Here is a 26,060-nt window from a genome sequence, read left to right on the forward strand (position 1 = left end):
CATTTATTTGACCGGTACCAGAACCAGGGCCGGCCCCGAAACCAGCTAGGGAGACAGCTTGTACCTCTGTGGGCGATGGATGCGGCTGTTGCCAAACCGGCCTCTGTTCAGGGCTGCCCGGAGTCGCCCGGCAACTAATGGTAACAACTTTGTGGTGAGTTCCGGCACCTATTTTCCTTGGAAAAAAGCACCGGCTAGCAGTACCGGGTTGGTTTCTGCAGGTCTGGGCGAATCTCAGGACCCAACAAGGCCTTTCCTATGTTCATGATGTTAAGGCTACTAGCCACAATTGCTCAGCTAACAGCCACAATAGCCGCCACCCAGAAAAGCAACCATTGCCACCTGCTACAGGGCTTCTCAGGAGAACCACTGGATACCAGGCCAGAGGGGGCTGTGGTCCAGTCCTGGAGGACTCGCCTTCTCTTTCCAAACAGCCAGGAGGGGAACCTCCATTTATAAAGGCGGTGACTATTTACTTACTCACAACAACTTCACTCAACCTGGTGTTTTCCACACATGTGGTTGAACTGTAGCTCACGTCATCCCTGACCAGAGAGGCTGGGGTTGGAAATCCAACATCATCCATTGTTATGTGTTGAAGTTCTCACCCTGGCCACCAGGGATATTGTGTATATAGTTTTCGCTCGGGTCCACGTCAGCTGATTTAGGTGGGAAACCCTGGGTTGTTGTTGTTACAATGTTCACCGGACAAACTGCACATGTAAAGCTGTATGGTGAATAGGGTCAATTAATATGTGATGGTGAGTCTTACGGGCGATATTGTTAACAGTGAACAAGCTATGCCTGCGAACTTGTAAAATTGGAATCAATATGCTTATGTGCCTTGTTGTTGTTGAGTCGTTTAGTCGTGTCCGACTCTTTGTGACCCCCTGGACCAGAGCACGCCAGGCACTCCTGTCTTCCACTGCCTGCCACAGTTTGGTCAAACTCATGTTGGTAGCTTCGAGAACACTGTCCAACCATCTCGTCCTCTGTCGTCCCCTTCTCCTTGCGCCCTCCATCTTTCCCAACATCAGGGTCTTTTCCAGGGAGTCTTCTCTTCTCATGAGGTGGCCAAAGTATCGGAGCCTCAGTTTCAGGATCTGTCCTTCCAGTGAGCACTCAGGGCTGATTTCCTTCAGAATGGAGAGGTTTGATCTTCTTGCAGTCCATGGGACTCTCAAGAGTCTCCTCCAGCACCATAATTCAAAAGCATCCATTCTTCGGCGATCAGCCGTCTTTGTGGGCCAGCTCTCACTTCCATACATCACTACTGGGAAAACCATAGCTTTAAATATATGGACCTTTGTTGGCAAGGTGATGTCTCTGCTTTTTAAGATGCTGTTATGCACCTTACTGAAACCAATAAGGATTTTGCTGTATGTAATGGAACTAATATGAGTAACTAATGCCTTATCTCGGTGGGGAGGAGTGTTATGTATTGAAGTTCTCACCCTGGCCACCAGGGGTATTGTGCATATAGTTTTCACTCGGGTCCACGTCAGTTAATTTAGGTAGGAAACCCTGGGGTGTTGTTGTTACAATGTTGACAGCCGGCTGCCTATAAAAGCAGACCGGCTGAGCTGTTCAGTTCAGTTCAGTTCCAGCATACTTATAAAGAACTACTTGGAGAAATCTCTGTGTTGTCTGCTATGTCCACTCACTACTTAATTTCTATGGAGAGCAGCCCATTTGGGAAAGGCTAACTGGTGGTACTGTGGGTTAAACCACAGAGCCTAGGACTTGCTGATCAGAAGGTTGGCGGTTCGAATCCCCGCGACGGGGTGAGCTCCCGTTGCTTGGTCCCTGCTCCTGCCAACCTAGCGGTTCAAAAGCATGTCAAAGTGCAAGTAGATAAATAGGTACTGCTCCGGTGGGAAGGTAAACAGTGTTTCTGTGTGCTGCTCTGGTTTGCCAGAAGCGGCTTAGTCATGCTGGCCACATGACCCTTGGCCAATAAAGCGAGATGAGCGCCGCAACCCCAGAGTCGGCCACGACTGGACCTAATGGCCCGGGGTTCCTTTACCTTTACCTTAACTGGTGGTATTATTAATAGATCTGTATTCCACTTTTCCTGCAAGGAGTTCAAGATGGCATGCATTGTTATCTTTCTCCCTGTTTTATTCCCCCCCCCCCAAAAAAAACCCCCTGTAAGCTGAGAGACTGCCCAAAGTCACCAACTGAGTTTTATGGCTGAGTGGGGATTTGAACCCACGTTCCAGTCCAACATTCTAGAAACAGCGCCACATTGGCTCTCACATTCCTTGCTCTATCCATCACAAAGTCCTGTCTGCAAGGACAAATCTGGCACAGGTAAATATGACCTCCATGCAATACAATCTTCCCTCCCATTCACTCCTCTCCCTACTTACCGTATTTTTTGCTCTATAAGACGCACCAGACCACAAGACGCGCCTAGTTTTTGGAGGAGGAAAACAAGAAAAAAAAATATTCTGAATCTCAGAAGCCAGAACAGCAAGAGGGATAGCTGCGCAGTGAAAGCAGCAATCCCTCTTGCTGTTCTGGTTTCTGTGATAGCTGCGCAGCCTGCATTCACTCTGTAAGATGCACACACATTTTCCCTTACTTTTTAGGAGGGAAAAAGTGAGTCTTATAGAGCAAAAAATACGGTATATCAGCTGTAGTTGAGAAACATAAAATGCTAAAATGCAATACAGGGTTACATACGCTTCAGGTTACATACGCTTCAGGTTACAGACTCCGATAACCCAGAAATAGTACCTCAGGTTAAGAACTTTGCTTCAGGATGAGAACAGAAATCGTGCTCTGGTGGCACGGCAGCAGCAGGAGGCCCCAATAGCTAAAGTGGTGCTTCAGGTTAAGTACAGTTTCAGGATAAGAACAGACCTCCAGAACGAATTAAGTACTTAACCTGAGGTACCACTGTACTTAACCCGAGGTACCACTGTATGTTTAAAAATAAACGCTAAAATACAATATGTTTAAGATCATTGAAACAACAACATTGCAGCATTAAATAATATTTTTTTAAAAACCACCCTTCACTATCCAACTTGCTAGGGATTTCTGTCTAACCACAGCAGGACCTAGCAAGGTCATTTGCACTCTTCATTTCATTCATAAGTTATTGTATTTTTATCCCAGCAGCAGGCTCAGGTCAGCCTACACAAGTCTCTTTCCCCTTCCTGCGTTTTAGCTTCACAACAATCCTGTGAGGAAGGGTGAGCTGAGCGGAGCATCGTGACCAAATAGGGATCAAAAGCCAAGTTTCCGGCTCTCCCTGTCCCGACCCATTCTCCAAAGTGTGACCATTTTGCAGTTGGCAGGTGTATTGCATCTCATGGCGTTCTAGGATATCGAAACAACCTGTACTCTGTTTGGAAGCCTGGCCAATTCTCCTAGACATGGCTTCTGGTTCCGGTCTGCCTTAATGGAGGCAGCTCCCATGACAGCGGGAGATCCTTGGCAAAGAAAAAACAAGGATGATTGAGGATAATTATCCTTGCAAGTTCCCCCCCCCCCCCAGGACAGGGGGATGGGCTTCACTTGCAGTTTGTCTCGGTACCTGGCTCTCACTCTGGCATGGAATGCGTGGGGCAGGGAGGCGCTGATTGCAAAAGCACTTTGCCTGCCAAAAACCCTCCAACGCCGCCATTAAGAAGCAGAGGTTCTCCTGTTAATTGGAGCTTAATTTGGACTAAAGTACGGGCATGTGCTAGAAGAGATGAGATCATAAACTGCGGAACAGAACCAACTGCAAGGACTTTACGGTTTGAACTTGAGATCAGACTTCATTAGGTGCAAAAGACTGTGTCCGGGGAGGGGAGGCTACAGTTTCTTTATGTTAAGTTTTCTTCTCTATGTTTATGATTCGGCAACCCTCCTTTGAACATTAGTTCAAATTATATTTGTACAGTGGTACCTTGGTTCTTGAATGGCTTAGTCGTTGAACAAATCAGCTTCTGAACACTGCAAACCCGGAAGTAAGTGTTCCGGATTGCAAACATTTTTCAGAAGCTGAACATCCGACGCGGCTTCCGCTTGAGTGCAGGAAGCTCCTGCAGCCAATCGGAAGCTGCATCTTGGTTTTCGAATGGTTTCAGGATTTGAATGGACTCCCGGAATGGATTAAGTTCGAGAACCAAGGCACCACTGTACAAGCGAGGAGGGAAGTAATTGGATTATAGATATGGAATATAGCATTAAACAAAACTGCGTGTGTAAAAAAAAGGAAAAAGGGAGGGAAGCTCAATTTTGCGAAAAGTTTACGATGGAAACTTAGAGCCGACTCGTCCCCATCCTTTATTATTTATGGAGTGAACTGAATAACGCTAAGTGGACTTAGAATTTAATTCAGTTGGACGGAAGGATGACAGGAGTCTGCAAACTTGCCAAGGAACTGAGTCATCTGCAGTTTGACAGTTATTGAGTCATCTGCAGTTTGACAGACCACTCTTCTTCCCAGACTGAGAGGAAAAATGGCGAAAACAGGATATTCATTGGGACAGAGTGATTTTTGCAGCTGTTAAAGTTTCAAAACAACGAAGTATGGGACAGAGGGAGGGAGAAATTTCTGGAACAACAATCAGCTCCACCCAAGGCATGATGGATAATAGCAACAACCGGGGCGAAAACAGACATAACATTTTACAAGGACGGAAAGAATAATTGCCACACACAGGAAGAACAAGGATATAGTTTGAGTGCCTCACTTGTAGTTCCATAAATCATTTCATGTGTCAACACAAATAGTTAAGAATATTGCAGCTGTTGTATAAGGCATTCTTATTTTGACCAGAATGTAACTGAAATTAATAAGATTTTGGAACGCAGCAATAAAGAAAATAATCAAACCATCAGTTCTAGCATACAGGGGGGGGGGCACTTTATCTAAATTATATAATCCGGTATTTGAACTATTGGTATTAGTAATTGTATTATAAATTGGTATTGTTATAATGAGGCTATTATTGGATTGTAACTGAAAATTAATAATAAAAAATACTGTATTGGCCCAAATATAAGCCGCACCCACAAATAAGCCGCACCTTTAAAATTCAGGGAGGGGAAAAAAAAACACCCCCGAATATAACCCGCTCCCTTAAAATCCCACAGGCACTCACACCCGCTCCGTTTTACCGTATGTCTGTTTCAGCAGCAACATCGTAAATGCCATTTTTTCGTAAAGTCACAAATTTAAGCTGCTCTTTTAACTTTTCATGGTCGGAATGGGGGGTGGGAGGAGTGTGGCTTATATATGGGGAAATACGGTATTATCAGTTCTTGTTTGCACCTTGTTTCAGTTCCAGAAACCCCAGTGTACTCACCCCAGAGCTGTTCCGCCCGGCAATTTTCCCCTGCGACGATTCAGCAGGAAGCTTGTCCCTGGGGCCCTGGTGGCCATGCAAGAAGCTCAAATTGAGAAGATGCTGCTCTTGGGTGGCAGGTGCTACTCACACCTCTTTGCTCACGGAAGACCAAAGGCTCTGAAGGCTGTATCTTTATAGGGATGTCATTGGAGCCAGTAGGAACTGAGATGGAAATTCAGGCTCTTCAAGCCAGGTGGCATCTACAGTTAAAGAGGAGGATCCCCAGAACTGAATTAATGTGAGACAGAGCGAGGAGATGATTCCAGGAATGTTTCATAACCTTCTAATTGCAATTCTGTTGTTGTCATCCGTGGTCCCTGTGGCTCAGACACGTCACATGTAATATGGGTGACGCGATCTGATAATAATAATAATAATAATAATAATAATAATAATAATAATAATAATTTATTTATATCCCGCCCTCCCCAGCCGAAGCCGGGCTCAGAGCGGCTAACAACATCAAAATGATACAACCATAGCTGTCAAGCGTTCCTTATTTGGCGGGACAGTCTCTTATCCCAGCGCCATGTCCCGCTGCTGTCCCTTATTGATGAGGCTTCGTTTGGCTGCTGGCTGGGCTTTCTGCCTTTGGCTTGGAAGGGCTCAGAAGTTGAACATACCTGTGCCCGGAAAATCCCTTATTTTGGCTGCTGATCCCTTATTTTCGAGGCTGCTGATCCCTTATTTTCAAATCTGTAAGTTGACAGCTATGGATACAACATTCTAAAATCATTTCATTATAAAATCAATTCAAATCAGATTAATGGCAACCATTGGGCTAGAGTTCTGTGAGGATTGTGCCTTGGCCAAAGGCCTGGTGGAACAGCTCTGTCTTGCAGGCCCTGCGGAAAGATGTCAAGTCCTGCAGGGCTCTAGTCTCTTGTGACAGAGCGTTCCACCAGATCGGGGCCACGGCCGAAAAGGCCCTGGCTCTGGTTGAGGCCAGCCTAACCTCTCTGTGGCCCGGGACCTCCAAGATGTTTTTGTTTGCAGACCGTAAGGTCCTCTGTGGGACATACCAGGAGAGGCGGTCTCGTAGGTACGAGGGTCCTAGGCCGTATAGGGCTTTAAAGGTTAAAACCAGACCTTAAACCTGATCCTGTACTCCACCAGGAGCCAGTGCAGCTGGTATAGCACTAGGTGAATGTGATCCCGTGGCGAGGACCCCATAAGGAGTCTTGCCGCGGCATTCTGCACCCGCTGGAGTTTCTGAAACCTGAAAGTACCGGAACGGGTTACTTCTGGGTTTTGGTGGTCTTGCATACGCAGAAGCGCTAAATTGCGCTTTGCGCATGCGCAGCAGCGCTGAATCGCAACCCACGTGTGCACAGACGCACAGACACAGGTTGCGAACGCTGTGGGTTGCGAACGTGCATCCTGCACAGATCACGTTCGCAACCCGAGTGTCCACTGTACTCAAAACTCAATCTGATGGGAAATTTGGGGCGATCTGTCATGAAATAAACCCCTTGAAAAAGATAACAGTGGTTACCCAGACCTCGTTGCTGGTTGTGAAGGCATCCCCATAAACAGCTGAAACTTCAGGGGATCCCAAAATTTAGCTCATCCACTGACAAGGTACCATACCGTCCAAAGTTTATCTGGTGAAAATAGGGACGTCCTATTCAATGATAATAATGACAATAACAATAATGACAATGGTGTTGATAACAATAGTTTTTATTATTTGTACCCTACCCATCTGACTGGGTTGTCCCCACCACTCTGGGCGGCATTCAACACATAGAAAAACATTAAACATTAAAAAACTTCCCTCAGCAGGGCTGCCTTCAGATGTCTTCTAAAGGTTGCATAGTTACTTACCTCCTTGGCTCGGGGGTTGCATAACTCCATACCCTCCCACATTTCTCCGATGAAAATAGGGGCGTCACAGGGCCTAGGACTTGCCGATCAGAAGGTCGGCGGTTCGAATCCCCGCGACGGGGTGAGCTCCTGTTGCTCGGTCCCTGCTCCTGCCAACCTAGCAGTTCGAAAGCACCTCAAAGTACAAGTAGATAAATAGGTATTGCTCCGGTGGGAAGGTAAACGATGTTTCCGTGCACTGCTCTGGTTCGCCAGAAGCGGCTTAGTTATGCTGGCCACATGACCCGGAAGCTGTACGCCGGTTCCCTCGGCCAATAAAGCGAGATGAGCGCCGCAACCCCAGAGTCAGCCACGACTGGACCTAATGGTCAGGGGTTCCTTTACCTTTAAGGAAAAGCGGGACATTTGGGGTCAAATCAGAAACCTGGATGGCTTCTGTAAATTTGGGACTGTCCCTGGAAAATACGGGCATTTTGAGGGTCTGATCTACACAAACATATCCTGTTCAGAGCCCATGAGGGGAGCTGCTTAGAATGTCAGACTGGGATGTGGAAGAGAATAGGATCAATTCCCCACTTGGCCATGTAGCTTGCAGGATGTGACTTTGGGCAAGCCGCTATTTCTCAACCTAAACTACCTCGCAAGTTGGTTGTGGAGATTAAAGGAGGAGGGGGGAGAACATTTAGGCCACCTGGAGCTCCTGGGAGGAAAATGGCAGGACATGAATGCAATAAATAAAGGGATAAATATTCCCCATATGGTATATGAGGAAAACTGGAGGTTATCGTTTAGGGTTTTTTTATTCCTAAAAAGGTACAGTGGTACCTCTGGATGCGAACGGGATCCATTCCGGAGCCCGGTGGCATCCAGAAGCGAACGCAATCCGCGTTTTTTCGGGTCATGTGGCCAGTATGACCAAACTGCTTCTGGCCAGAGTGGTACCTATTTATCTACTTGCACTTTGATGTGCTTTCGAACTGCTAGGTTGGCAGGAGCAATGGGAGCTCACCCCATCGTGAGGATTCGAACCGCCGACATTCTGATCAGCCAGCCCAAGAGGCTGCGTGGTTTAGACCACAGCACCACGGCCCCAGATAACCCTGCACACATTAGAGCTTCCATCCAATTAAATAATTTAATCCGATTAAATATGTATGTTTATGGTGATCATGGATTAATCTGCAGCTTACACGTAGATACATTTGCACATTAGGTAATATTCTGAAACCGGAAGCCAATTTCTATTCTGTGATGCTTTTGTGTATTCTACTCTGCCCTACACAGTGGACAGAATAATTGTCACATACAGGAAGAACAAGGATATAATTTGAGTGCCTTACTTTTAGCTTTATACATCATTTAATGTGTCAACACGAATAAGAGTTATTAATATTGCAGTTGTTGTATGAGGGAGTAATATTATGATGGAATGTAATTGAAATTAATAAGATTTTGGAACGCAGAAATAAAATCATCAAACCATTCATTCTAGAATGCGGGGGGGGGGGGGGGGCGCGACCAAAATTATATAACTCGGTATTTGAATGATTGGTATTCGTAATTGTATTATAAATCGGTATTGTTATAATGAGGCTATTTGTTGTTGTTGTTGTTTAGTCGTGTCTGACTCTTCGTGACCTCATGGACCAGAGCACACCAGGCTCTCCTGTCTTCAATGAGGCTATTATTAGACTGTAATTGAAAACTAATATAAATTATTTTTTTAAAAAATGTCTGTTTCACCGTGCTTTATATGAGTTTTAAAAAAAACCGCAAACACACACTTGCAAGTAAATTGTATACATTTTGTTCACAGTCTTTCCCTAATACAGTGGTACCTTGGTACTTGAATGGCTTGGCTCCTGAACAAATCGGTTCCTGAACACCGCAAACCCAGAAGTGAGTGTTCCGGTTTGTGAACGTTTTTCAGAAGCTGAACGTCTGGCGTGGCTTCCGCGGTTTCCGAACGAGTGCAGGAAGTTCCTGCAGCCGATCGGAAGCCGTGCCTTGGTTTTCAAACGGTTTCGGGAGTCATATGGACTCCCGGTATGGATTAAGTTCGAGAACCAAGGTACCACTGAACAGTATAAACATTCTTTGTATGCTTCTCATCACGCATTTCCCATTAAGTATCAATTTTTGTGCAATTTCCTGGCATCAAATTTGCATTGTTAAAATTCAGAGAAATGTACCATCTGAGCGATTAGCTATAATAGTGTTCTTCAACGTTGAGTCCCCAGATGTTGTTGGACTACAACTCCCAGCATCTTTCACAATTGGCTAAGCTGGCCAGGGATGATGGGAGTTGTAGTCCAGCAACACAAGGGAATCACAGGTTGAAGGACTCTGAGCTATAAGACCAGGGACGGAAAGTTGGTTAGGCCCGTTTCAAAATGTAGATGCCAACAACAATAACGTGGGGTGATTGCTTTGTGGTTGTTCTTATTTTTATTATGTGTTTTGCGTTTTTTTATATTGTCATTTTGCCGCCCTGAGATCTACAGATGGTGAGCGGTACACAAATTTAATAAACAGTAACAACAATAAAACAAAACGAAGAAGAGGAAGCAGACTGAACAAATCTTTGCTTGCTCCCTCCAGAAGGATATGAATCTTCGTTGTGGGTTAAGAATGAAAATACATGGGAGGAATTTTAATTGTGTGGTTTGAGCAGTTTTACATCCGTGGCTTCATTAATTCAAGTGGTATCATTAGTTTGCCTGCCTTGAGGGCAGATTTGTGTACCTTTGAGGTGGCAAAATGTCAGGGTCCTTTTCAACTCCAATCCCGTGATTCTATGATTCTATATTAAGGGAATGTAGGAAGGAACTAATAAATTAAATGCATACATAGCAACTTGTGTGCTCCTGCAGTGACTCTTTTGTCTTTTAACAGGTGCATGAAAAGAAAACAAGCCAACAGGTGAAGCTTTCTCCCTCCAACACAGTGGAAAGCTGCACCTGCTGAATTTCTGCCCATCCTCAAGTTGTCATACACACAAAAACCCTCCTAGGAAGAAAGGTTTATTATTTTGTTGTTTAGCCGTTTACTCATTCATTATATTTCTTACCCGCCCTTCTTCACGAGATCTCAGGGCACGTTGCAGCAATCTAAACACTCAGTCTACGCAGTATTTAAAATGCTTAAAACAAATCTAGCCAAATGGCTTAAGGTACATCTCAAAGATGAAAAGGTTTGTTTCATTTACTTATTTCACACAAAAATTTATACACCACATGATTTTCTGAACTGTTTTGAGGTTCCTTTTTGCTACAAAGAGCAAAGCAATAAAGCTAATGGCAAAAACTATTAAAAGCAACTATTTAAAAAATCAGAGATAAATTAAAAATGGGTAGGGCTCCTTGCTCCCTCAGCTGGCAGATAGTGAGAAGGACAAAAGCCAGAGCTTAGAGCAGAGTTTAGAATAATAAAATCAAAGAATTGTAGAGTTGGAAGGGACCCCGAGGGTCATCTAGTCCGACCCCCTGCAATGCAGGAATCTCAGCTAAAGCATCCATGACAGATGGCCATCTGACCTCTTCTTAAAAACCTCCAAGGGAGGAGAATCCACCACCTTCTGAGGAAGACCATTCCACTGTTGAACAGCTCTTCCTGTCAGAAAGTTCTTCCTGATATTTAGTTGGAATCTCCTTTCTTGTAACTTGAAGCCATTGCTTCAGGTCCTAGTCTTTGGAGCAGGAGAAAACAAGCTTGCTCCATCTTCCATGGGACAGCCCTTTAGATTTTTGAAGAGATGGCTCTCATATCTCCTCTCAGTCTCCTCTTTACCAGGCTAAACGTACCCAGCTCCTTCAACCATTCCTCATCTGGCGTGGTTTCCAGACCCTTGATCATCTTGGTCGCCCTCCTCTGCACACCTACCAGCTTATCAATCTCCTCCTTAAATCATGGCGCCCAGAACTGGACGCGGTACTCCTGGTGTGGTCTGAGGAAGGCAGAACAGAGCAGTACTATGACTTCCCTTGATCTGGACACTGTCGGGATCTCCGCTCGGCCAAGCTGATAAAGCTCATTTTCCTCCGGCCGAGTCCTCCAACGATAATTAATGACCTGAGCCTTTGATGAGGCCTCAGGCACATTCCCGTTCAGCAGAGTTTCCAGCACAGGGAAGTGATGAGATTTATGGCTACATCGCTATGCTTTATTTCTTACTACGCAGACAGCAAAGAAATAATCATCTTCTCTCTATGAAAGCAGAGAGCAACTGAAAACAAAGGAACAAAGGAACAGGAAATCAGTAAACATCACATCCGTCTCCTGTCTTCCGTGAGACTTCCAACAGTCTGGACTGTCTCTGGAATGTAAACAGAGCCTTGTGACTCTAAGCAGCTGCACAGTGGCAAAACAGAAACTAACAGACACATCCATGAGAATGAAAAATACCCTGGAACACTGCTCATGTGATTATGTAGTCACTGTTCCAGAGTATTTTTCATTCTCAGGGCTATTATATCAATTTGAAAAATGATTGGTTAATGAAGAAATTACACATCTTACGAGTGTTTGTTGCACTAACTGGCTGATGAAGAACTGAACGAAACAGTAGTTGCTATCCGGAAACACTGTTCATCAGAGTTCAGAGCTGGACATCAGAACTGGGCATTTGCCGATTATACAAACCTTTACAAGCTTGATCTCTGCAAGGTAAAGTCTGGCACCGTGACTTATTCAAGGACTTTCAGAGACTTCAGTTTGGTAGTTTTGATGTTTTGCATTATTCCATAAAGTTTTCTCTCCCCCCCCCCCAAATAATATTTATTCAGAGTTTCATGAATACACATAAAAAACCCCAACCCTAACCCAAAAAGGAAAACAGAGAAAATAGAAAAAGAAAAAAGAAAAGATACAAATCTCAAATTACAGTTTTTCATTTGCCTAATTCTTGAACCTCCTCACACCTCCCTTTTTGTATTCTAGTTTAGTTCGTTATTTCAGCAAATTCTCCCCATATTTCTTAATTTTAATTTAAATAATTAATCTATTCCATAAAGTTTTCTACCCTGTAATTGTTTCTGGCCATTGTGCTGCTTTCGATTTTGCTGAGGCATCATGTCTTCACCTGGAACTTTGTTTCGTTTTAAACTCTCTATCAGATATTTTATCTCTGTAGGGGTCACCGCTTGCCACTCTGGTAAATTTGACTGATCGATCATCACCTCGGCATCGGGCGATTGCCCTGTCTGCAACCAAAATGGTCAAAGGTCTGGAAACGATGCCTTATGAGGAACGGCTAAGGGAGCTGGGCATGTTTAGCCTGGAGAAGAGGAGGTTAAGGGGTGATATGATAGCCATGTTCAAATATATAAAAGGATGTCATATAGAGGAGGGAGAAAGGTTGTTTTCTGCTGCTCCAGAGAAGCGGACACGGAGCAATGGATCAAACTACAAGAAAGAAGATTCCACCTAAACATTAGGAAGAACTTCCTGACAGTAAGAGCTGTTCGACAGTGGAATTTGCTGCCAAGGAGTGTGGTGGAGTCTCCTTCTTTGGAGGTCTTTAAGCAGAGGCTTGACAACCATATGTCAGGAGTGCTCTGATGGTGTTTCCTGCTTGGCAGGGGGTTGGACTCAATGGCCCTTGTGGTCTATTCCAACTCTATGATTCTATGATTCTGTTCTCCAAAATGTTCAGCGTAGTAATCCACCCAATGTTGTACTGATATGGTGGGTCTAGTGTTGATCTTGATTCATTCATGCCCTGAGATACCAGAAGCCAAAACTTCCCTCTTTGCTCAGCCACTGCCAGCGCTAGTTCTTGCCACTGGCTTCTCACAAATCTTGCTTTCTTGTTCTTGAGGATTTTCTTATATGCTACTCTGCTCCTTCCCAGATTTCCCTTATTGGTTTTGGAAGGTTTTCCCCAATAGATTCTATTTTTAAAAAAAATAATAATAATTTTTTATTGATTTTAACATACAAATTATAAAACATACCACACAAATTATTACAAATACAATCTTATTGGACTTCCATCAGCACCTCTGATGATCTTCTGTCTTAAACCCTTCTTATGCATTACTTAATTTTGTATTGTCTTTACCTTTCTTAACCTATCCTCTCCCCTTCTTCATTTTTACAATACTTCCCATAATACTCCTCACAGAACTTTTTGCAAACCTACAAACGTCATCTGATCATCACAAATACTTTTCATATAACTGGTAAATTTACTCCAGTCTTCGGTAAATTTCTGGTCACGTCGGTTTCGGATCCTTCCTGTTAGTTTGTCTAATTCTGCATAGTCCATTAACTTCATCCTCCATTCTTCAATCGTCAACAACTCTTCTTGCTTCCATTTTTGGGCCATTAATATTCTAGCTGCTGTTACTGCATATAAAAAAAGCCTACATTCTTTTCTATATATGTCACTTCCAAATTGTTCTCACTCCTAGCCGACCAGAAAAGCTCGACAACAGAGAAGGTTGCCAAATTTATCGAGAGAGCAATGAGACTGAGAGCTGCTATCTGAATGACATCAGTGTCGTCACCCGGATTCCTCGCCTAGGATCTTATTATTATTATCATTATGTTTTATTATTATTATTTTATTACCTCTGCCAAGTTTTAAGTACTGAGATTATTAATTTATCTGCATCTGGTTACTATTATCTTTCTCTCTGTCCTGACCATCCCTCCGAGGTTATATTTATATTTATAATCTTTCAATTTGGCTGGTCTATTTACTTAACCGACCTGGAACAATCTACCAGAGAAAAGGCCGCCGCCCATGGGACAGAGGGTCATTGATGAATGATAATCCAGCTTCTACCTAGGGTTTTAATAGGTCATAAGATTTTATGGTAACTATATTTGTAATGTATTTTTGTTGGTGTTTGTCCTTTGATGCTATGGCCTGTCGGCTATGCAAATAAAGTCTATTGATATTGATTGATATATGTCACTTCCCACCATTCCCAATACAAATGCTTCTGGCTTCTTTGTAAATGTATATCTCAACATTTTTTCCAACTCATTATATATCGTTTCCCAGAAGCTTTTCACCTTTTTACATTCCCACCACATATGATAAAATCCCCCGATAGATTCTAATAGCACTTAGCAGATCTTTCTTTCCTTCCTTGCATTGCTCGTCAAACCAGCCTCTCTGATTTCCCTGTATACAATTTGTGGCCTTGGGCTTAGCTAAGTAGGGTCTGAAGAGTGTGCTGATTTGTAGGAAATCCGTAACTGGATTTGTTGAGGTGTTTATGAGGCAGTGTTGTAGGCTCTTCATTAAATCACTCTCCAAGATCCTATGTATTTCATCTTTCACCTTTAAAGACCATTTCACTCTTGACGTGCCCGAAGATTCGCCAACTGAACATGTTGTCTCTGCAGGGAGCGGACAATCCAGGAAAGGAGCTAAAGTAACTAAAAGCGGGAAATGATCGCTTTCGATTCTTACCAACACATCTACTGTTTTCACCAGGCTAAAAAGTGGTGGTGAAATTATAATAATTCCCTGGGCTTAAAAACAGGGCTCAGGGAGGCTAACAACAAATTTAAAACACAATTGTAAAAGCAGCTTAAAATACAGTATAAAAACATGAATAACAATAAAATTCAAAGTTCAGAAATCAATTTAGGGGAGATCCATCTAATAAGCATTAGATAATCCCGAGGGCTAGCTGGCTGAATTAGTCCTACTTGGGCCAGCGAAGAGGCCAGGGGAGAATTAGCTGTGGGGTCTCAGAGTGAGTAATCTTCATAAAAGGGGAGGGGGAAGGAAGGAAGGGGAATAAAAGATCAGGTTGAATTCAAATTAAAGGCCAGGCGGAATAGCTCTGTCTTACAGGCCCTGCAGAAGAAGGTTAAATCCTGCAGGGCCCTAGTCTCATGGGACAGAGCATTCCACCAGGTCGAAGCCATCACTAAAAAGGCCCTGGCCCTGGTGGAGGATAGTCTGACTTCCTCGGGGCCCAGGAGTGGTGGTCCTGTAGATACGAGGGCCCTAAGCCACAAAGGGCTTTAAAGGTTAAGACCAGCACCTTGAACCTGACCCTGTACTCCACCGGGAGCCAGTGCAACTGGTAAAGCACTGGGTGAATATGCTCCCATGGCAGGGACCCCATGAGGAGCCTCGCTGCAGCATTCTGCACCTGTGAAGAAAAGTTAACCTGCAAAACCTTTTCTGTGAAGAAAAGTTAACCTGCAAAATAAGACATTAACTGAGGGTGGGTAGGGTGGGAGAAGCTCTGGAGCCAAGTGAGGATTCCCAGGTAAGATCCTCCCTCTATTGTGTGGGCAGGTAATCCCTCCCCCTACCTGGCCTGGTCTCCTTGGCAATGCTTCCCCCAGGTGGGATTGGACAACTGACTGAGGTAGGCGGAGACCTCCAGGTATCCCACCTGAGGGAAGGCAAAGCCAAGCCTATACTGATGGAGCCACTCCAGATCCAGGGGCTGCGCGCGTCCACGCAAAGGGCGCCCCCCCATTTTATGCGGGGAGCGGGCATTCTGCACCCGCTGGAGTTTCTGGGACAGTTTCAAGGGCAGCCCCGCGTAGAGCGAATTACAGTAGTCAAACCTGGAGGTGATCGTAGTCTATGGCACTTCCTCCCCTACTGTGTAAAAAGGTAAGTTGGCCCTTAGAGGCGTCAGCTGGGCATCCATTTAACATTAGAAAATCATGCAGAAAAGCCCATTCTAGAAGCTTCAGTCCTTGAGGATTAACTTTCTTATCCATGGAAGTGCAAGTAAAGGGGAAAATGTCATCCAGATCTATTCCTTGTGATGTTAGGCTTCCTTCTGAGCCATCCCCAATTCAGGCGTTGAAGTCCCTGAATAGTAGAATTCGGGCAGCTGGACATTTAATATTTATTTGCTCTACAGTGGTGCCTCGCAAGACGAAAAGAATCCGTTCCACAATTCTCTTCATCTTGCGGTTTTTTCGTCTTGCGAAGCAAGCCCATTAGCAGCTTAGCGGATCAGCTGTTAAGCGGCTTAGCGGATCAGCTGATAAGTGGCTTAGCGATCAGCTGTTAAGCGGCTTAGCGGATCAGCTGATAAGCGGCTTAGCGGCTTGGGGAAAGGGGGGGGGGAACCCTGCAGGAACTCGCAAGACATTTTCGTCTTGTGAAGCAAGCCCATAGGAAATTCGTTTTGCGAAGCACCTCCAAAACGGAAAACCCTTTCGTCTAGCGGGTTTTCCGTCTTGCGAGGCATTCGTCTTGCGGGGCACCACTGTATAAGACTTGTTCAGTTTTATAGTCACAACAAGGCTGTGAGGTCGACTAGGCCGAGAGGCTGCATGAATCATTTGCTACCCGATAAACATTTATTGCTTTTAGCCAGAGGCCATTGTAAATAGGGCAGAATGCCTATTAGCCCAGACATAGAACCATGCATAAACATATTCTCTGTTTAAAATGCAATCAAAATTAAAATGAACCTTATAACCTCCTGGGTAGCTTGCTCAAATCAATGAGTCGGCTTTTCAAACTGAGATTCTCACTACAGTTGCCAACAGCACAACTTGACAGACTATATACTCATGACTGTTGGATGACAGAAAATTACTGTGTATTTTGAAACTAGCTTCCCACATCCAAATCCCGACACACTGAGTACTCACAGGCTATGGCATGAGTAGGCAAACTAAGGCCCAGGGGCCGGATCCAGCCCAATCGCCTTCTAAATCCGGCCAGCGGACGGTCCGGGAATCAAGTGTGTTTTTACGTGAGAAGAATGTGTGCTTTTATTTAAAATGCATCTCTGGGTTATTTGTGGGGCATAGGAATTTGCTCATGTATATTTTTCAAAATAATAGTTCAAGCCCCCACAAGGTCTGAGGAACAGTGGACCGGCCCCTTGCTGAAAAAGTTTGCTGACCCCTGGGCTATGGTTTCCAGTGCAGTTTTAAACTCTGCAACTTTAAAGCTCTGGCTCCAGCTCTCCGACGACGCCTGAACAGTCTCCCAGGGCGAGTGTAATGGTGGATGGGATAGCCAACTGTGGTTTCCCCACTCTCTGGCAACCTTCTGTTGTTTTCCTAGTAAGGTAAAGGTACCCCTGCCTGTACGGGCCAGTCTTGACAGACTCTAGGGTTGTGCGCCCATCTCACTCAAGAGGCCGGGGGCCAGCGCTGTCCGGAGACACTTCCAGGTCACGTGGCCAGCGTGACATCGCTGCTCTGGCAAGCCAGAGCCTCACACGGAAACGCCGTTTACCTTCCCACTAGTAAGCGGTCCCTATTTATCTACTTGCACCCGGAGGTGCTTTCGAACTGCTAGGTTGGCAGGCGCTGGGACCGAGCAGCGGGAGCGCACCCCGCCGCGGGGATTTGAACCGCCGACCTTTCGATCGGCAAGCCCTAGGCGCTGAGGCTTTTACCCACAGCGCCACCCGTGTCCCCACGTCATTATTTTAATTCCCACCACGTTTTCTCAGTTTGTTGTCCGCCTGCATAAGGTTGCTGATTGCGTAGGAAAAGCGAGCGGAAGTGGCGTTCTCACTGCATATGCATCATATGTGATGTATTAAAATAGGGCTGGGTAAGAGATTACAGCTGTGTGTTCCAAAACTACGGTGCGGTGCAATTCACCTGGGCTTGACTTCCTGGTTTGACTTCCTGGCCAGTTTCCCAGTTTCCCCTCTGTTCCGCCTTCCTGCCTGATGGGCAGGGAGGAAACTGGAGACAATTTTCCTCCATCGCCCAGCCAATGTGAATATTATTAGGAAGTAAACAAACAAAACTTCCTCAGTGCAGCAGTTTCAGTGTTTGTGAAAATCGCATGACATCACAACAGATCAGGTAATAGCTGAGTTTTAGTCGGTTTAGCTGCGTGTACATCACAATTCCACGGGAGCAAAGGAAAGACACAAAATGTGCTACTGGTGGAGAAGTCGGGTTGTTTTTCTTTCTTTCTTTCTTTTAAAAAAAGTTTCTAGTCATTATGGTTGCGATGGAATGCTTCAAAGGCAGTGCTTTTCTTCTTTAAAAAATGTTTAGGGGTACTCTCATTTTGACTCAAGAAAATCACCATTTTATAGTTCAAATCGGGAAAGATAAATACAGTAAATGGACAAAAGTACAAAGATTCACACAACCTTTAGGGGTATGCGTACCCCTGTGTACTCCCAGAAAAAAGGACTGCTTAAAGGTTTGGGGACAATGCTTGCTGTAATCTCAGAAGGGTGACTGCGTGCCTCCTTCCAATGAGCAGAACCAGAAGAAATTGAACTAATTAAAATTACAGAGTACAGCGGAACCTCGGTTTTCGAATGTAATCCGTTCTAGAAGTCCGTTTGACTTCCGAAACGCTCGAAAACCGAGGATCAAAGGGCTGGCTGCAAAGTGAATGGGAAAATAATGAAAAACACACCTTGAAAGCCGTTCAACTTCCAAGGTGCATTCGAAAACGTAAGCATTCACTTCTTTTAAACAATACACATGCATTTGTTCTTTTATTTTCTGGTGATGAACTGGTTAAAGGCTACATCCTGATTAAAGTAATGCCTGTCAAGTTCTCTTGTTGTAAAATAATAAAAAAAAGTAAAAAAGTAAGCATTCACTTCCGGGTTTTCGGCATTTGGCTTCCAAAACGTTCGGCAGCTGAGACGTTTGAAAACCGAGGTTTGAATGTTTCGTTTGTTTGTTTTTTAATGCAGGCCAAAGGATGCAAACTGAGAGATGGAAATGAGGGATGTCATGAAAGGCTCAGAGTACAGTGGTACCTCCAGTTACAGACACTTCAGGTTACAGACTCCGCTAACCCAGAAATAGTACCTCGGGTTAAAAACTTTGCTTCAGGATGAGAACAGAAATCACGCAGCAGCAGCGAGAGACCCCATTAGTTAAAGTGGTGCTTCAGGTTAAGAACAGTTTCAGGTTAAGAACGGACCTCTGGAACGAATTAAGTTCTTAACCCGAGGTACCACTGTACATGTCTGTCCAGAAGTAACGCAAGACTTAGTTGTCTCTATCCAGCAAGACAGGTACAGAGAGAAAAACTCCCAGCACTATGACAAATTCCAGCCCCATCTAGTGAGTAAACTAGGCAATTTTTATATTTAGGAAAGATGAGGGAGACTGCTTCCACACTGGGCAATTATTGTGGAGTCATACTTTGATCATATTATTATTTATTATTATTACTCTGTGACTTTAACCCCTTCCAAAACAGCATTGTCGTTATATCCATTTCTTTTCTTAAAGGTAAACCTGATGGTTAAGTCCAGTCGCGAACGACTCTGGGATTGCAGCGCTCATCTCGCTTTACAGGCCGAGAGAGCCAGCGTTTTTCTGCAGACAAGTTTTTCCGGGTCATGTGGCCAGCATGACTAAGCCGTTTCTGGCAAAACCAGAGCAGTGCACGGAAACGCCATTTACCTTCCCACCGGAGTGGTACCTATTTATCTACTTGCACTGGTGTGCTTTCAAACTGCTAGGTTGGCAGGAGCTGGGACCGAGGAACGGGAGCTCACCCCGTCGCAGGGATTCGAACGGCCGAAATTCTGATCGGCAAGCCCAAGAGGCTGAGTGGTTTAGACCACAACACCACCCCCTCTAAACTGCAGTGGAGGGGCAGGACTAATGACTGAGAGTGCATCAAGTGAGGAGAAGTATTTCATAGAATCATAGGCGTGGATGGGACCCCAAGGGTCATCTAGTCCAACCCCCTGCAATGCACAAATCACAGCTGAAGAAGCCCAGGCAGTTGGCCATCTGACTTCTGCTTAAAGCCATCAAATAAAGGAGAGTCCACCACCTTCCACCTTAAACACACCCACTAATAATAATAATAATAATAATAATAATAATAATAATAATACATTTTACTTATACCCCGCCCTCCCCGGCCAGAGGCGGGCTCAGGGCAGCTAACACTGGTACAATTACAGTAAAAACATAATGGGGGGGGGGGAACCAATTTAAAATACAGGTTAAAATACAATTTAAAATGCAGCCTCCTTTTAATAGTAGCCCATAGATCATAACAATAAGGGGAGGGAAACATAACAGTCAGACTGAGTCCAAACCAAAGGCCAGGCGGAACAGCTCTGTCTTGCAGACCCTGCGGAAAGATGTCAGGTCCCGCAGGGCCCTAGTCTCTTGTGACAGAGCGTTCCACCAAGTCGGGGCCAGTACTGAAAAGGCCCTGGCCCTATAGTTGAGACCAATCTAACCACCTTGCGACTTGGGACCTCCAAAATGTTGTCATTTGTGGATCTTAAGGTCCTCTGTGGGGCATACCAGGAGAAGCGGTCCCGTAGATACGTGGGTCCTAGGCCGCTTTTGGTCCCAATGAAAATCATGCCCCCTTATGTCAACGTTCGGGTCTGAGGAAAAGGCTGGGGCACATCCTCACCATATATTTAAAGCACATTTATAGCCATGGATTCCCTGAAAGAATCTGGGAGTTGTAGAAAAGGGTGTGGGGAGTGTTGTGCTTTAAATGCACGGGTGTGGAAGTGACCAGAAACTTAACTTGGGATTTCAGAAACCCGAAAGCAGAGTTGCGATTCCACTTGTGGTGGAAGCAGAACAGCAATGGCTGAGTGCTACCGAACTGTCTAATGCCTGGAAGTACCCACAGAGGTTAAAACAGACCCAAAGTGGTGCAGTGCTAAAACTGCGAGCACATTTTCAAAGCTAAGCAGGGACTGGTATGGTTTCCAATTGGATGGGGGACCGTGTGTCGCGATAGGGCGGGGTTGGACTAGATGACCCTTAGGATCCCTTCTAATGAGATGACCCTTAGGATCCCTTCCAATGAGTCTAACTGGGGGATCCCCGAGGATATAGGTACACTTGGGGGTGCCTTGTGGATATGAGGAAGAAACACAGAGCAGGCAACGTGGCCAAGTGGGATCTCTCTCTTTTTTTTAAAGATAATATTTATTAAAGTTTCAAACAAAATTACAATAATACGAAAAAGATAAGAAAAAGAAAAAAGAAAATACAAAAAGCAGAAAAAATAGAATAACAATTAAAAACAAATCAGTCTTTCCATATCTTGTCTTTCATTTACTTGTTTCCCTGACCTCCTCACACCTCCCTTTTTTGCATTCCAGTTCAGTTAGTTAATTCAGCAAATCCTTTCCCTCTTTGTTTTTATCTTAATCCTTTATCTTAATATATTATTACTTAAAATTCACATCTATTAACAATCCATTTTTACATACAGCTTTATAACATTGCTGCTAAAACCACTTAACTTCATTCCAACATCATTCTAACATTCATTAATTTTGCAGTATTTCTGTAGATAGTCTTTGAATTTCTTCCAATCTTCTTCCACCGACTCTTCTCCCTGGTCTCGGATTCTGCCAGTCATTTCCGCCAGTTCCATATCACCTTCATCTGCCATTCTTCCAGTGTGGGTAAATCTTGTGTCTTCCAATACTTTGCAATAAGTATTCTTGCTGCTGTTGTAGCATACATAAAGAAAGTTCTATCCTTCTTTGGCACCAATTGGCTGACGATGCCCAGGAGAAAGGCCTCTGGTTTCTTCAGGAAGGTATATTTAAATACCTTTTTCATTTCGTTATAGATCATCTCCCAGAAAGCCTTAATCCTTGGGCACGTCCACCAAAGGTGAAAGAATGTACCTTCAGTTTCTTTACATTTCCAACACTTATTATCGGGCAAATGATAGATTTTTGCAAGCTTGACTGGTGTCATGTACATGGTGTCATGTCATATCATTTTCATAATATTCTCTCTTAAGGCATTACATGCCGTGAACTTCATACCTGTGGTCCATAACTATTCCCAGTCAGCCATCATAATGTTATGTCCAACATCTTGTGCCCACTTAATCATAGCAGATTTCACCGTTTCATCCTGAGTATTCCATTTCAACAGCAAGTTATACATCTTTGACAAAGTCTTAGTTTTGGGATCTAACAGTTCTGTTTCCAATTTTGATTTTTCCACCTGGAAGCCAATTTTCTTATCCGCATTGTATGCCTCCATTATTTGATAATAATGAAACCAATCTCGCACTTTATTTTTTAGTTTTTCAAAGCTCTGCAATTTCAATTTATCTCCCTCTTGTTCCAGAATTTCCCAATATTTCGGCCATTTGGCCTCCATATTGAGCTTTTTCTGAGCCTTCGCTTCCATCGGTGACAACCACCTTGGGGTTTTATTTTCAAGTAAATCCTTATATCTCATCCAGACATTAAACAATGCTTTCCTGACAATATGGTTTTTAAATGCTTTATGTGCTTTGACCTTATCATACCACAGATATGCATGCCACCCAAGTGGGATCTCTTTTAATGCCGGAAGCCCGACGAGAAAAAGAATCACACATAACACAACAACAACAACAACAACAGGCTCCTAAGCAGCAGGCAAAGAGAACACGTTGTTCCCCTTTCAAATCTGGGCACCCATCCAGCGGGGCCTTCTTCATTTCATTTTATTCTATTTTATTCAATCTGGGTGCGCTCATGCTCAGAGTGCTTTCTCTTCTTGCGCTGAGCAAAAGAACAAATTTCCGGTCGTTTCCTTCAGGCCTCCCAGCAGTCTGGCTCATTTCAAATGTGCGGCAGAAACAAAAGCGTCGCCACTTAAATCCGCTTTAAGTGCAAGTTAATGAGGTAGATCCCGAACCAGGCCCGGTCAGTAGTAGATCCACCAAGAAGGCCCACTTGGATCTGAGAGGAAGCAAGGCAGGCCTCAAACCAGGCCTGGGTATCATTGTGCATCGTGCTGAAGAAGCTCACAGTTTTCCGAGTCTGGGGGGGGGGTGAAATCCTGAGCGCTGGGCTCACTGGCGCTTCCACAGATAAGTCTGGATGGAGTTGGCGGGGATTTCGGTCAGAATAAGGCCGTTCAGGTCGGAAATGGCAAAGGGGACATTGAACCCGGAGCTGAGTAGGGGGAAGGAAGCAAATTCAGAACGTGAGAGGAGGAATAAACAATACTTCGTAACAGGACTGCATGGGTTGGTCTTGAACAATGACAGGGCCTTCTAGGTGGTGGCTCCCTCTAAGTGGAATCTCCCTGGTGAGATGGGTCTCCCTCCCTCTCATTATTAACATTGAGGAGGATTTTTTTAAACAACAACAACAACAACACATTCCCCCGAACATTTCATGGCTGAAATAGACTGCTCTCAGAAGCCTTGAAATTAGCTTAAGAGGATTTGACTGGTTTTTTAAAAAATGTTTTTACTTTTCTGCATTATCTAATCTCTATTTTGGGGGGGGCAGGGGGGAAACAGTCTCTGTACTGCTCCTATGTTTTGTAACTTTGATTACGTTTCTTCTCCCTGCATACAGATCAGAATGAGTGTTCATTAGTAGCACGTGCTGAAAAACAAGACTGCTCTGGAAGAATATGGCTGACCTATCTTTTTAAAAAAGCTTGGATTGACATGATATGGTCAACTGTGCTTTCTGAACAGCTCACCTATCAGGCTAGACTCCCCTGCGGTGCCAGACTGCTACACCACTGTGCCGTTTCTCTCTTTGCTTTTATAGTGGACGCTGCGGGTTGCAAAAGTGATCCGTGTGGGTTGCATTTTCGCAACCCGCAGCGTTCGCAACCTGCATCTGCGCACGACTGGGTTGTGATTCGGCACTTCTACGCATGCGCAAAGTGTGATTTAGCGCTTCTACGCATGAACAACTGCCGAAACCAGGAAGTAACCCATTCCGGTATTTCCAGGTTTCAGCGGTCCGCAACCTGAAAAAACGCAACCTGAAGCGGCTATAACCCGAGGTATGACTGTACTCTTCCACTGGCTTGTCTCCCTCTCTCAGTTCCCTGCTTGCAAGATCTGCCCTGTGCCTTCAACCCAAGTGCCCAACACTCACCGGTTAAGAACAACAACCACGGCAGCTCCGTCAGGGCGAAGTACAGCCACGTGCTCCAGGCTGCACCCGATGCCTTTCTGCACCACACTCAGCCCGATGCGCTGGGAGCCTTCCGGAATAAATTTGCTGTGCAGAGAGAAAGAGAGAGGAGACAGAGAGTCTGATAACTGCCAGGTCTCAGCCAGGGAGTTCCTCATCAGAGCAAGATCAGGAAAGCCTGGCCTTGTGGTAAGCGTTGGGGATTTATTATTATTATTATTTTGGTAATGATTTTTTTATTAAATCTTTTATTAAACCTTCCAGATTATGTAATAATTCATAATTCCAATCATACATACCGTCTTGGCCTGAATATAAGCCGAACTTCCCCCCCCCAAAAAAAAATTCCAACCGTGAAAATTTAAAGTGTGGCTTAAATTCGCGACCTTACAAAAAGTGGCTTTTACGATATGGCTGCTAAAACAGACATAAAGTAATATGGAACAAAGAAATGTTTTATTGCCAATTTGCGAGCTTGAGACTGTTGTGCAATTAATTCTAATGTCATCCATTGCTTTCCCCATATTTTACAGTGCAGTATTGATTTTTTATTTGCATTTATGGTGCTACGTACAGGTGTTTAACCCACTGGTGGGTCCTCTCTAGCAACCGGAGGATTCTCTTCTACATTTGCCATTTGCAGGTGTGAGTGCCTGCGGAATAGCAATTTGCGGTTTTAGCTACTGTTTTCCAAATACAGTGGTACCTCGGGTTAAGTACTTAATTCGTTCCGGAGGTCCGTACGTAACCTGAAACTGTTCTTAACCTGAAGCACCACTTTAGCTAATGGGGCCTCCCGCTGCCACTGTGCCGCCGGAGCACGATTTCTGTTCTCATCCTGAAGCAAAGTTCTTAATCTGAAGCACTATTTCTGGGTTAGCGGAGCCTGTAACCTGAAGCGTATGTAACCTGGAGCATATGTAACCCGAGGTACCACTGTACTAGATATATGGCATATGGTAAAATAAAACCGCTATTTTATTCCCTGAATTTAATTTTCTTTTCTTTTCCTCTCCAATTTTAAGGGAGCAGCTTATATTCAGGTATTGTCTTTTTCTCTCCCCCCGCCCTTGAATTTTAAAGACGCGGCTTATTTGCGGGTGCGGCTTGTAATCGAGCCAATACGGTATCATTTTGTTGTTGTTACACATTTTCTTCTTGACTTCCTGTCGCCCCTTCCCTGGTAATTTTTTATTATACCCCCTTAGTAGCTGCATTCAAACACATCTATATTTATTTTCTAAGCTCCCAAAGTCCATTCTCTACGTTCTTCTGTTGCTCCTATCTCAAAGCCTGCACGTGATTTTGTATAAGAATGATAGTCTGATAGGTAATCCAGTAAGCGCTGGTTGGGTGATTTGAACCCAGGACCCAGGCCAGGCCTCTAACCAGTACACCACAGGGGCAGCAAACACACCAGCTCCAGGCCTCATCATCTTACCTGAAGTGACCCATGTGGTAGAACATCGGCTGCTTATAGAAAATATCGTTGCCCGCATCCACGATGATGGGGCTGTCCACAAAGTTCTTGACCCAGTTGGGTCCGCCTTCCAGATCCAAGGCCAGGTTCCAGTCGATCCAGCCCGTGACGTGTTGGTTAAGGTTCTGTAAGGAGAAGCTGCTAGGTTTTAACTGCAAAGAGTCAGAAGGGTCATCTGTGGCTCCGATCTGGTGGAACGCTCTGTCACAAAGAGACTAGGGCCCTGCGGGACTTGACATCTTCCCGCAGGGCCTGCAAGACAGAGCTGTTGCACCAGGCCTTTGGCCAGGGCACAGCCTGACTCCCTCCTTTGGTAATCTTCACAGAACTCTAGCCCAATGGTTGCCATCAATTTGATTTGAATTGATTTTAGAATGAAATGATTTTAGAATGTTGTTTTTTTATTGTTGTTAGCCGCCCTGAGCCCGGCTTCAGCTGGGGAGGGCGGGATATAAATAAAATTTATTATTATTATTATTATTATTATTATTACAGTGATGCCTCGCAAGATGAATGCCTTGCAAGACGAAAAACTCGCTAGACGAAAGGGTTTTCCGTTTTTTGAGTCGT

General features: G+C 44.5%; 1 protein-coding gene across 1 annotated transcript in view; it reads right to left on the reverse strand.

The window, feature by feature from the left end:
* Positions 1-21,515: 21,515 nt before the first annotated feature.
* The window catches only part of LOC114586752 (lysosomal acid glucosylceramidase-like), a 38,441-nt gene continuing 33,896 nt past the window's right edge, over positions 21,516-26,060 (reverse strand). Inside the window, exons 9-11 of the mRNA XM_077920009.1 lie at positions 25,452-25,615; positions 23,972-24,097; positions 21,516-23,023 (exon numbers count right to left, since the gene is read on the reverse strand). Coding sequence (XP_077776135.1) covers positions 22,921-23,023; positions 23,972-24,097; positions 25,452-25,615 — 393 coding nt within the window. The 3' untranslated portion in view covers positions 21,516-22,920. The remainder of the gene's footprint in view (positions 23,024-23,971; positions 24,098-25,451; positions 25,616-26,060) is intronic.

Source organism: Podarcis muralis, chromosome 16, assembly GCF_964188315.1.
Source record: "Podarcis muralis chromosome 16, rPodMur119.hap1.1, whole genome shotgun sequence".
NCBI classification, from domain to species: Eukaryota; Metazoa; Chordata; class Lepidosauria; order Squamata; family Lacertidae; genus Podarcis; species Podarcis muralis.